At 39.7% G+C, this 12,968-nt stretch overlaps 1 protein-coding gene across 2 annotated transcripts in view; it reads right to left on the bottom strand.

The window, feature by feature from the left end:
- MTBP (MDM2 binding protein) overlaps window positions 1-12,968 on the bottom strand; it is a 42,088-nt gene that overhangs the window by 11,793 nt on the left and 17,327 nt on the right. For both annotated transcript variants that reach the window (XM_061605794.1, XM_061605785.1), the window contains exons 12-17: window positions 11,576-11,749; window positions 10,519-10,629; window positions 6,857-7,021; window positions 4,355-4,448; window positions 4,095-4,232; window positions 2,975-3,070 (exon numbers count right to left, since the gene is read on the bottom strand). In XM_061605794.1, the coding sequence (XP_061461778.1) occupies window positions 2,975-3,070; window positions 4,095-4,232; window positions 4,355-4,448; window positions 6,857-7,021; window positions 10,519-10,629; window positions 11,576-11,749 (778 nt within the window). The remainder of the gene's footprint in view (window positions 1-2,974; window positions 3,071-4,094; window positions 4,233-4,354; window positions 4,449-6,856; window positions 7,022-10,518; window positions 10,630-11,575; window positions 11,750-12,968) is intronic.

Below are 12,968 nucleotides of genomic sequence, written 5' to 3'. Positions count from 1 at the left end.
CAACAGAACAGCATGAGCAGGTTCCAGAGCACAAATTAATCTCAGATATAGCAATCAGTGAAGCACATCCTCAGTTACGTATGGATAAGGAAAAAAAATACAAGAGCAACCCTGCTGGATTAGACAAATAGCTGTCAAATCCAGCATCCCAGTTCCAAAAGTGGTCAACCAGATGACTCCAGAAGGTGCACAAAGAGGGCATGAAGACCGCAATCACCCTCCAGTGTTTGTTCTCTCAACATGGAGGTTCCATTTAGCCTAACAACATGATTTTCCATTTTAGCAAGTAAGATGGGTGAGATTGACTTGCCTGGCAATTCACTAAACACTGTGTTGCATAGCCCATAACTCCAGAACATGGGATTCTGATTCTGCTATAATTATCTGAGCATTGGTACATTGTGCTTCTACCAGACTGTCAGGGCAAATAAACTCATTTTCTACTAGCAAGATAATACTGTCATACATAGCCTATTTTCTCCCTAGAAAGAGACGTTTTAATCAACTTAAGTAATAAATTCACTTTTACCACTAGAAACAAGTTCATTATCTGATAAGACAAAATACTTCTTGTTTATCCATTTGATGGTATTTGAGTTTCTTTATTTATGTTCTCAGTATGCATTTGATGGTATTTGAGTTTCTTTATTTATGTTCTCAGTATGCATTGCTGCCCATTTTAGAAAGCAGAAAGATTAATCTCTCCAGAGTAAAACTGTCATCTTGCTCACTCTTTTTTATAGTAACATATTTCACTATGTATACAATCTAGCTGCATCTGATAATTCACAATGGGAAAAGGTTATATAAATTGATTTTCATCAGGAACAGCACCAAACAAATTTAAAAACAAGAAATTCCAAACAGTTTTTTCTTTTTTTGGACAGCTCCACTAAAATGTTTATAGACTAATAAACAATCTAATGATCAACTGAAGATGGGGTCCCTCTCTCCTGCCCCATGTCTGCCACAATGTACTTTGCTCCCCTGGTTCTCATCACTAAATAGAACTGCCATTACTGAACTCAAACTATTTAAAATTAAATATATTTCATAAAGAAATGGAAAAACAGCTGCAATTACTTTCCAAACACACACACAATGCTATCAATCCCAAATGCCTAAAGGATTGCAAGCTCTGTCGGGACTTAATTCTGTGTATACAGGAGTAGGGATGAAACACCAAAAGCTAAATATTTGACCAACAATAGCCATTGTTATGCCCTTCAGATGCTATGGACTACAACTTCCATCAGTCCCAGTGTCCAGTGGTTGGGGAAGATGGGAATAGAAGTTAGAATTGCTTAATATGTTTTTTAATAATGTTTTAAACCTTTTTAAAAGTTGTTTTTTTTAAAAAAAAATGTTTTCAACGCTGTTTTGTTTTAATGTATTTTAAGATCTGTTTTTATGATGTTTTAAAGTGTTTTTAGTGCTTTGTTTGCCGCCCTGGGCTCCTGCTGGGAGGAAGGGCGGGATACAAATTAAATAATAAATAAATAAGTCCATAACATCTGGAAGGCAACACATTTGCTTCACCTGCACTCGACTTTAGTCCTCATATAAAATAAACAAATAAAATAGGAGGGCAAATTAGCACCCAACACCAGGGACTTGACCAAGCTACATTGCTGTGGAAGTCTAACTGAAATTAAGGATAATGTACTTTGTGCTTACCCCAATCTCCTTTTTGTTTGTATTCAGCTATTGAGAGCATCTATAAGAAATGAACGCTGCTTCTCAGCATGCACATTGCGCTTCCAAGCACTTCAAAGTGTTTAACCATCAATGAAAGTGTTTAACCATCAATGAAACCACCAACTCAGCCCATGAAAGCTTGGAAAAGTCCTCTGAAGTAGAGACTAAACTGTCTGAAGCAGACTGTTCTACTTAATTCTTCCTATATATCATAGTTCAATACAAGGGTGCTAAGGCAGACAATCACCACTAATCACTTACAAAACTTCTCAAGGGATGCTGTAGCCAGGACAAGGGGGAAGGACTGAACTTCACCCACTTATACTATGACTGCCTGAGAGCCTATAAGGCTATTTTTCAGGAAGAAGACTAGAAATATACTGCTTTTCATGAAAGATTCTTGACAGTTCCAGCACTACTTCTATGTGTTCGGCAGTATTAGTCTATAGGGTTACCTTCCTTTTCACAGTGGAGACTCAAACAAGCACAGGGCATCTTGACAGTTCCAGAAAGGAATCCATCTTGAACATGTCTCACATCATATGGGATGAGAAGAGAGCAGTCCGATACATTCAGAGCACTCTACACTAGTAGGCTAGAGCTGCCTTCATTTCAAGTAGGGTACAAAATAGGACTCTGGCCTATGGCACCTGCTGTTGTAGAACTATCTGAAGTTTTTCCCGGTGTGGAGAAAATGATTATTGTGCTACTTCTAAAATTTCTCAGAGAACAGAAAATGTTGGCCGCTTCTCTGTTCTGTGACAGGGGCCATGTTTCCAAGTGTGAAAAGATTTAGAATGCCAGAAGCCCAGGATGGCTCTGCTTTCCACTGTAGAATCCAACTGAAACATGAATGCAGAGCAGCCTCTATGAGTATGCATAGCTGCTGTTAAAGAAGATGTACATGGAGCCTCAGTTCAACACTGAATTCAACATCCTTTATTGTGGATATTGAAACATATCTTCTCCATCCCAACACCTCCTCCCCTGCCTTTCCCCATCTTGCCATAATAGAATTGTCAGCAATTTTCATTTATTGCTTTTATGTGAAAGTAAAAGCTACTGTCAGCACATTGCATACTTACCATAGAAATGTATAACTATTCAAATCAAGGCGTTACATTTTCATTTTAGACAATTATTGCAAGATGTCAGTAAATTAAAAATAAAGCTCTTCCAGTCATGTAATAAGACAAAATGTAAAACATGCATTGGATTTACACTGAATTAGAGGACTGGGAAAATAGCTCATATCACTTACTATAAAGGAACTTACTCAAGACCATGATAATGGCAGCCAGCAGCTTTTTCAAAAGGCAAACTTCTCAGTTTTCGAGGTGTCAGCTCTGGTGTCAGAAGGAAACTATTTTCACTGAACGGGGTGGGGGACAAAGAATCCATTTTAATTTGCAGCTATTCTTTATTTATAGAAATCAGAATAAGTTTGTACAGGAAGAACAGTCTGTCACATTGGCACAATTAAAACTCAATTCATGTTATATAGGGTTGTATCCAATCCTAGTTATACTCAGAGAAGACCCACTGAAACTGATAGATGTGGCTAACTTAGATCCATTAACTACAATAGGCCTACTCTAAAAGTAGGTCGGAGACAAAGTCATAATGTCCCTAAAAATAATCACACACTTTCAAAGCTAACGCCTCACATAGCCTCAAGAGCCAACTGAGTTACATGAGCAGAATTCCAGGCTGCAGTGCCTTCCAGGGCTCCTTGTGTCTTTCTGTTATCAGGGCAAGCAGCATAAATTGTTCCAAATAATCAAATATCTGTTTGATTTGCATAATTGATACAGGCTGTAGAAATTACCTTCTCTCGATGAATTCGGATCTTTTCTAAAAAAAATCACAGTGAATACAAAAACAAGAGCTTATGATTCTGAAAGGATCTTCATTATCTAACAATGAAGATTTTGGAAAAATCTAACATTATCAAAGATTTTGCCTCAGCTCAGACAGTATGAAGGGCTGGAAATGAGTGCAGGTTCCCTCTTGAACACAGCTTCCATTTCCTGATTAGCACTTATCATAGCTTGCTATGACATCTGAATCAGGAAAGTATAGTTAGTGCTTGCTCTCCAAGCCAGAATCAGTGGTCCAGAATTTGGCTTGGAGGGCAAGTGCCAACTATAATTTGCTAATTTAGAAGTTGCAGAAAACCACAGCTAGCACAGAGCAGAAAAATGGAAGGGAAGCTGTGCATGGGGGGCGGGGAAGGAAGGAATATGTACCCCCCCATCACATTTCCCATCCTTCAAACCATGGTTTCAAGGATATTCTGAACTAAGGATCTTCGATATCCTTAGTCAGTTAGCTAACTAGTGCGGTCACCAAAAATGAAATTTTTACAGTGTGGTGTGCACATAACAAGAACTTACCCTTTTTGAATATGCAAAGGCTGCAGATCCCCAATGGGCAGGCCTTCTGGGGTGAAATACTTCAACAGCTCTTTAGCATCAAGTGATGCTGTAGACCCCTTGAGGTCATCTTTATGGACAAGTAGTTGTTCAGAAACTCTGACAAGAAAAATAAAATGGGTGAATGAAAACCACAAACCACATTGATAGCTGATGCTGAACAGGTATGAGCATGGGAGTAATGCAATTTATAAAGTTTATCAACGTTCAATGCATGTTACCTTGCTTTTTGTTTAATTTTTTCACAATTTTCTAAGTTCTGAAGGACATTTCTTTCTGGCCACTTCAAAGGATTTGACTCTTTTAATTGTAAATCTGAGACGGGGGGGGAGGAGAAAAGAAAAAAGTCAAAACATTACCTTAATCTCCTGCAAAATCTATGTGCAATGACAAGCAGTTTTGATCCATATACAACAGAGAATGTGCCAGCTTCCCATTATGCCTGATGGAGTTCTATGTAACTCAAAAGTATGCATTATTCTAAGCGTGTTCCATAAAATACATTTCTTATAAATCGCTTGCTTTCCGCAGCTCCTCTGGCAACTATTGTCTACATCAGTATATTCTTACATTGGATCTTATTAGCTCTGACTGTACTTTGTAACAGCTAGAATGTTGAACAAAGAACATAGCAGGAGGCCTTCTGAATCAGATGAGCATCTTAACACAATAACAGCTTTTGTCTAGTAAAATGTGTACTATGTACTGGGAGTAATTACAGTTGCTGTCTACATTTTGTACTTGAAGGTTTATTGTAAGCTTCATTCAACAAATTTGAAATTGTAATCCCACTTTTTCAAACAAATCAAGCCTCACTTTTTTGATGCCTCATTAAAAGGGCACACGTTTTTTGAATGACTGGTCTTTCTTCCTACTCACTGGCTTCAATCATCTCCCTCACTATCCACACTACAATTCTACTTTATTTTTGTTGGGAGGGGGGAGAAGAATTAACACCATCGCATTTGTACACCCAACTCACTGATACCTTGATAATTTTATCTTGCTAGCAAAAGTTTAAAAACTCAGCAACCCCGCTCCTTAGCCTTTGCACAAAAAGTGCAACCATCTAGCAACAGACCCTTTGCATGTACAGCTGTACGCATGAATGCTTCCTCACAACCCGGAGTCATAATTGCACAGGGTTGTGGGCTGCAAGATAGTTTTTGTGCGTACAGCTACAGATACGGGCACTCTTTGTGTAAAGACTAGGAAGCAGAGCTACTTGGCACATGTCCGCTTCTGTGGTGACAAGCACAGGAGCAATAGGGCTACAGTCTAGGTAGGGGTATAGGTGGGGGAAGGCCATGGCTCTGGTCACAACTTCTTGTGATCCCTGAAACATCCTAACAATTTGGCTTCTTTTTAAAAAAACATGTTTTTCTCCCCAAGCAGGTAGTGTTGTTGAGACCTGCCATCATCCCATTGAAAGCAGAGAGGCTTCAACCTCTCCGCCAAACTTATGAACAAAAGGGCCCTACTCTCTCTGATGCAGTGCCATTGCTAGTATGTCTGAGATAAGATTAGCAAGCAGGAAGAAGCACTCCTTCCTCTCCCAGACCTTCCAACAATGGCTCTGGACCAGAGGGAGAAGGGACCCTTTTGCAAAGGTGAAAAGAGGGTTTTGCTCCTTAGAGCAATACTGAGACCCTCCTACATTACTGCTGCCCTAGGGGGCAAGCGCACTGCTGAGTGCTACTGCACACACCCCTCTGCTGTGGTGTGTAGATGTGATTGGCTCCCCCCCTCTACTGAGAGTGTGCAAGCTGTTTACCTCCTCCACCCACACTGCGTATGTGTACTGTGAGTGGTTCGTGAGAAAGTGCATGTGACTGGGCATGGGCTGGATTGTGGTCCTTAGAGGGATGGAGAACCCTCAGTGTAGCTCTTGAGTGGAGAAAAGTTAGCAACCCCTGCCCTATGCTATGGGGTTTCCATCACCAGATTAAGACACTTGTTCACCCAGGCTTCTGGAAGAATGTGGTTTGATTGCTTAAAGCCTGTTGTTTTAGTGCTGCTGGGATTGCATAGGGGGTAATGAGCGCTCACTTTAACATTTTTGGGTGTTTTAGTGGTAGCTTTTATACTGTATAATCTGTGTTTTATTGCTGTTAGATTGTTTTATATGATGCATTGTGAAAGGCCCTGGGAACTTGATTTGCTGGAGGGCGATTCCAAAGTTGAACAAATAAATGAAAGAATAAGCGAGGATATAAACGAGCCTCTTATACCTGCTTCGCTCCAGTCTTCACACAAGCAAGCAAGGAAACCTACATTTTACTATTGCTTCCTGTTACATCTGAGCAGAGAAACTGTGTTGAGCGGCTTCTAAACAAGCTAGGATATTAATTCAACTTTAAATCATGGGTTCACATCCTGGATTGTTAGGAAAGCTATGAAACAGTTTTCCAGTTTCTGTAGCTTTCTGGCCTGCTTCCCTGCTCACAGGAAGGGAGAAGTGAAGCAGCTGCATGTGGGTGCGCAAGGCTCATGTCTGTCTCGGTTTATTAAGCTGAGGTATGATGATTCAAAAGGGTATAAGAGGCTCACAAAGATAATCTCTTGTACAGCGATGGGATAAAGTGAAATGAAAATGAAATGCAACAATGCTAAGGTGGGCACACATGATGTTCCTAAGGGAAAATAATGTCATGGCTTAGAGATACACATATAAACATGCATTTTCCAAAATTGTAAGAACTTTATAACCAAATTACACCTACCACACACTGTGCCCTGGCCTTTGGTTTTGACAGCTATCACTGGACAAACACTATTTGAATGGCTGGTATTCCACAACTCTAAAAAATGTTCTCTGGTACATGTCAGCAGGGTTTTCAGTTCATCAGCTGAAATCATCGGCAGTTGTCTGGCAGACACTTGGCTTTCTGTGAGAAACAGAAAGCTCGCTTTCTTTTTTCCATTGACATGGTACTCTTAACATAGGATACATAGTGATGTTGCTTTAGTAAATTGTTATTGATTTATGACATCACCAGACTGAATGTTGCTATGAAGAAAAAGCAATCTGGAAGCAAATGTGAATTACCTTTACAAGCTATCTAAAAAAAGCCATTACTCTAGTAATATCCTGTTAATTGCAAGTGATAATGATTTATGTCTGTCATTTCTAGCAGACAATTAATAATGCACTTTCTCCAAGGTATACTTTTAATTAAATAAAGTCTTCATGATTCACTGAACTAGATGAAGAGAGACAAGCAAATATTCCTGTACAGCCTGGAAACCGGAAGGAAACAAACAAGAACAAATTGTCAAGGCAACATGGATAGGATTGCCTTCTCAGTTGTCACAAACCACAGCAGTGTAATGTGCAAACTATGGGTATTATCCACTAATTCTGCAAATGAGGCTGAATTGATTTGTGAATTTTGTGGCAGTTGTTGGGAATAGATATAACAGTTTGGGAATGAATGGTGGAAAGTGTTGGTTTTTTTTAACCTGGCAATTTGCTCAGGCCAGGAAGGAGCCTAGCTTTTTTCTAACTACACACCAAAGCATGCCAGTAGATAGAGCAGGTTGCCTTATTCTTCCCTGCTTCTGCTACTCCAACAGTTCATGCCTCTGCAGCGGCTCCACAATTATTATTTTTAAAAAGAGGTTCTTGGTGTCAGGACTTTTTCCAAGTCCAAATCTGAAACTTTTGTCAAGTATATACAAATACAATATATCCTCCCTCAGCCTGTAGAGTTTAGCTTGCTTAGAAGAAAATGAAAGTTGCTTGAGATCAGCAGTAGTAAGATTCAGGCTACAAACCCAGGCATTCACTACTTGGGAGTAACCCACATTTATTTTAGCGGAGTTTCAATGGAACTTACTCCCAAGTAACATGTAGAGGATTACAGCCTTAAAGACATGCTTAACAAAGTTTACACAAACTGAGAAGGTCAATTGTTTCAATGGGATTTACTTTTAAGTAAAGCCATATTCAGGCATTTGTCTGCATTAAATCAATCCACCCCCTCTAGGATGCACACCTTAACGTGGTGAGGGGGTTTGAGAGTGTTGAAGAAGCTGAGAGCAATGCCGTCAGGAGACTAGACCAAGAGGCTAGACTCCTAGCAGGGGCACCCACGGCACAATGGTCAAAGCTGAGACACCAGACTAAGATGCATCCAAACTCAGAGGAAGGCAATGGTAAACCACCTCTGAGTATCTCTTACCATGAAAACCCTATGAACAGAGTATCCAAAATGCAACATGAGATAGTGCTGGAAGATGAGACCCCCTGGTCAGAAGGCACTCACTGAGCTACTAGGGATTCCATAAAGGAAGCCACAAACTTGAACTTACAAGATCTGAACAGGGTGGTTCATGACAGATGCTTTTGGAGGTCACTGATTCATAGGGTCGCCATAAGTCATGATCGACTTGAAGGCACATAACAACAAATCAATCCACAATAATGGGACAGCAGGGAAAGGCATGCTAACTTTGCCTCCCCTATTCCCCTACACAAGTTGGAAGTGACAGCCTGCAGAGGACAGCCTGCTCTACATTGTGAGGGGAGCCTACATGAGTACATAAGAACATAAGGAGAGCCTACTGGATCAGGCCAGTGACCCATCTAGTCCAGCATATTGCTCTCACAGGGGCCAACCAGATGCCCATGGGAAGCCCACAAGCAGGACCTGAATGCAAGAGCACTCCCCTCCTGCAGTTTCCAGAAACTTGTATTCAGAGTTATACCGCCTCCAACTATGAAGACAGAGTATAGCCATCGACACCCTTAAACTCCATGAATTTCTCTAATTCTCTTTTAAAGCCATCCAAGTTGGTGGCCATCACTGCCTCCTGTGGGAGCAAATTCCATAGTACTTTTGTTTGTCCTCAATCTTCCATTCAGTTTCATTGGATGTCCACAAGTTCTGGTGTTGAGAGAAGGGAAAAAACGCTTCTCTATCCACTTTCTTCATGCCATGCATAATTTTATACATTTCTCTCATGTCACCTCTTACTCACCGTTTCTCTAAACTAAAAAGCCCCAAATGCTGCAACCTCCACCCCCTTGATCATTTTGGCTGCCCTTTCCTGAACCTTTTCCAGCTCTACAATATCCTTTTTGAGGTGAGGCCACCAGAACTGTACACAGTATTCCAAATGCAGCTGCACTATAGATTATGATATCAGCAGTTTTATTTTCAGTGCCTTTCCTAATGTTCCCTAGCATGGAATTTGCCTTTTTCACAGCTGCCGCACACTGATGTTGACATCTTCATTGAGCTATCCACTATGACCCAAAGGTCTCGTTTCTGATCAGTCACTGCCAGTTCAGACCCCATAAGCATATATGTGAAATTAAGATTTTTTGCTCTAATACACATACTTGTTTACACTGAGTTGCATTTCCCATTTTACTGCCCATTCACTCAGGATGGAGAGGTCCTTTTGGAGCTCTTCGCAATCCCTTTTGGTTTTAACAACCATGAACAATTTAGTATCATCACCAAACTTGGCAACCTCACTGCTCATCCCTAACACTAGACTATTTATTAACAAGTTAAAAAGCACAGGTCACAATACTAATCCTTGGGGGACTCCACTTTCTACATCTCTCCACTGGGAGAAGTGTCCATTTATTCCTATTCTCTGATTCCTGTTTCCTAACCAGGTCCTGATACACAAGAGGACCTCTCTTCTTATTCCATGACTGCTAAGCTTACACAAGTCTGAGGCGAGGTACCCTGTCAAGCTTTTTGAAAATCCAAGTACACTATGTCAACTGTATCACCTCTATCTATGTGCTTGTTGACACTCTCAAAGAACTCCAGTATGTTTATGATCATTTAGCTTCTTTGCAATCTCATTATTCTGCTTTAGCCCACCTTTGACTCTCTTGTCATCCAAGGGTCCAACTGCCTCTGTAGCCTGTCTCCTACTTTCAATGGATTTAAAGATTTTTTGTTGTTGGTCTTTATGCTTTTAGGAATGTGCTCCTCAAATTCTTTTTTTAGCATCCCTTATTGGCTGCTTAGCTTGCATGTATTTTGCCAAAGAGTGTTCCTTTTCTAGGTTTTATTTGATTTTGTTTTAAACTTTCCCTGTACCTTGTGACTTAGTTCCAGGTTACTCGAACAAAATGCTCTCTGCTCTGCAAGCAAGTAAAAGTTTCCCACCTCTCAAAAAATGAAACAGAATTCAACATCTGATTTGAAGTGGTTTAGAAAATCCTCATTGTCCTGTTCTGGCATGAGCTACCTTTTGTGCAAATCTATTTTTTCTTAATGACAACATTTTTAAACATTATTTAAACTTACTAGCTTATCCAGAGTTTCTAAACGTAAATACTGTCAAATTAAACCCCAAATTAAGACAAATTTGGTTTATATCAGTTCATTGGCTGTTTGTTCTCCCCATTACTCACTCAGGCAGTGATTCAAAGCCAATGTTTGGACACAAGCCAGTTTCTTCTCTCTGTGTAAAATCTGTTCTCCACACAAATGTGGGAGAGATCTGACGAATTCTTCAAACAAACCTGTGTTGATGGGAAGGGAGAGGCAAGACAGGATCTTGAAAATGCTTATCAAATTATATTCTGAAATCTATCAACGTGAATAACTTTTAACAGGGAATATCTTGGCTCAACACCTAGCAGGAAAACATCAAAGGAGCTTTATAACTAGCATTCAGAGATATCAGCTGAGTATATCCTGCATGTCTGAAGGTCCAATCTGGCATCCAGAGAACTTCAGTTTTTCCACAGAACTGGGGCTGGAAACCATCTGTTTCCTACTCCTCCAATGGCTGGGCTATCCACATACAACACACCCCGCAAAGGATCAATAGAGCAATTCAGAATAAAAACATGCCACAAGCAGAGAGCAGATGCACTACAAAAGAGGTACTTGCAAAGCTAATAGCTTAAATAAGCAAGCCAAGTTACGTGCTACAACAGTAGACAAAGAAAAAGGGAAGCCAGTCAGCATGAAGAGAAAATACATCACTTCCACACTCTCAGAATCAACAAGCCAGCCCACGAAGGTGATCAAAATCACCCAATGGAAAATTAACTAGGGAGCACACCATATTGCTTGGTTATTCAGAAGCTGAAAATTAAAAAATTAAACAAACTAATGTGCTAACTCAGGTATTAAAATATATCTACATATGTATTGTTTAATAATTATCACCATTAAACATACTTAAAACACAATAAAAGCAAATGTCTTCAGCAATAACATATGTCATAGTGTGCGAAGATGAAAGGTTTACATATCAATCACAATTATTTGTGTTAACTGTTTAACTCCCAGACTTGATTCGTTTCAGAAGTTACAAGTGATGAAAACAATCAATATCCGTATCATTTTGGATCAAAAACTCCAATTCTTGAATATATTAGAACTATATTAAAAAAACAAAATTGGTCTATCAACAAATTGCTCTACTTCAAATGAAGGTAACACATTCCATAGATTTACCTGCTTCTATTTTTTCTGTCTTTGTGGTCAATTTTCCAATTGTTTCTGCAAGGGTGACTGAGCCATTGATCTGACTAGCTGAATAGATCAACGTTGCTTTACATCCTCCACAGCCATTGCCTTGTACCAAGAAATAACAGTTGCAAGTTTCTCCTTTCAGTTCAACTTCTGGAACTAATGAGAACACAAGAAGTTGTGGGCCTAAAGACTTCAGGCCTTACTAACATGAACAGCAATTTGTTCAACATACACATACAGACAATCAAGACTGAATCTTAATAATATCTAATTAGGATAGCCATGATTCCTGTGTTTTAACAGGGATGTAAGTGCACTCAAGCTTTCATTCATTTTTTTAAAAAACAACTTTTCTTCAGAGCAAACCTCATCTATTATTCAGATAAATATAGGCTGCAATACTATATTCACTGATGTGGAAGTAAGCCGCATTGAACTCACTGGGACTTGCTTCGGAGGAGATAGCGGCCTTATCTTTAACTAACCAAACTCTTAGATGAGTTGCTGCTTTATAATATCAATAAATACAAGGAAATGCTATACCCGCTTCTCAGTTGATTGACACGTCTTTATAGTAATTCTCATTTTCTTTCCAGCCCACAAAAAATCCAAGACTAATTTCTGCAATTTACTGACAACTGAAGGATTTGCTTTTAGTGGATATGTAGAAATAGGGAAAAAAACCCAGTCTTTAGATCATGCTCATTTTATTATGCTTACTAATCCAATAATGTTTTATTTGAGACCATCTGCCAAAATCTAATTTAATTTCTAAACATAGGATTATGACTATAATTAACAAGATCCTCCAAATGTTGAGTTACCCACATTTTCAAATATCTGATTGGAACATTTCTCCCTGAGAATGAAATAAAGCTTACCAATGGTGTCTTTCCCCACACACCACACCCCATCCAAGCCCATTCACTCCAATTTGTTTAAAATAACTGTATAACTTGAAACTGGCCCACACTGGCCCACACTGCACAAGTAACTGTGTCAAACTTCCAAAAGCTTTTGATGACTCTTTTAATGTTATTACTATATTGTCTGCATTTTGCATTCTTCCTTTCAGAGTTTTACCTCTTCTAATTCTGAACTTGCTTGAACAGCTTCAGCTAAAGGGTCTGTCGTCAACTCATGGAGGCTGGTCCGTTTGAGCAAATGGAACACTGCCCTCCGTTAGCCCCCACTGCCTATAAACTTCCTCCTCCTTAATCTCAGTGTTGCCCCTTGTAGTACTTAGCATGGAGAAGAGAGACAAAACTTAGAATTTGATGGCTATCTGTCATTGGCTCTGGCTCCACCTACTGTTGGCCTCCCTGTATTCCACCCCACCCGTCCCAATGGGCAACAGCCACCACTGGTCAATTCA

The sequence above is a fragment of the Rhineura floridana genome, chromosome 1 (assembly GCF_030035675.1).
Source record: "Rhineura floridana isolate rRhiFlo1 chromosome 1, rRhiFlo1.hap2, whole genome shotgun sequence".
Taxonomy (NCBI): Eukaryota; Metazoa; Chordata; class Lepidosauria; order Squamata; family Rhineuridae; genus Rhineura; species Rhineura floridana.
This window is presented reverse-complemented; position numbering and strand designations above follow the sequence as displayed.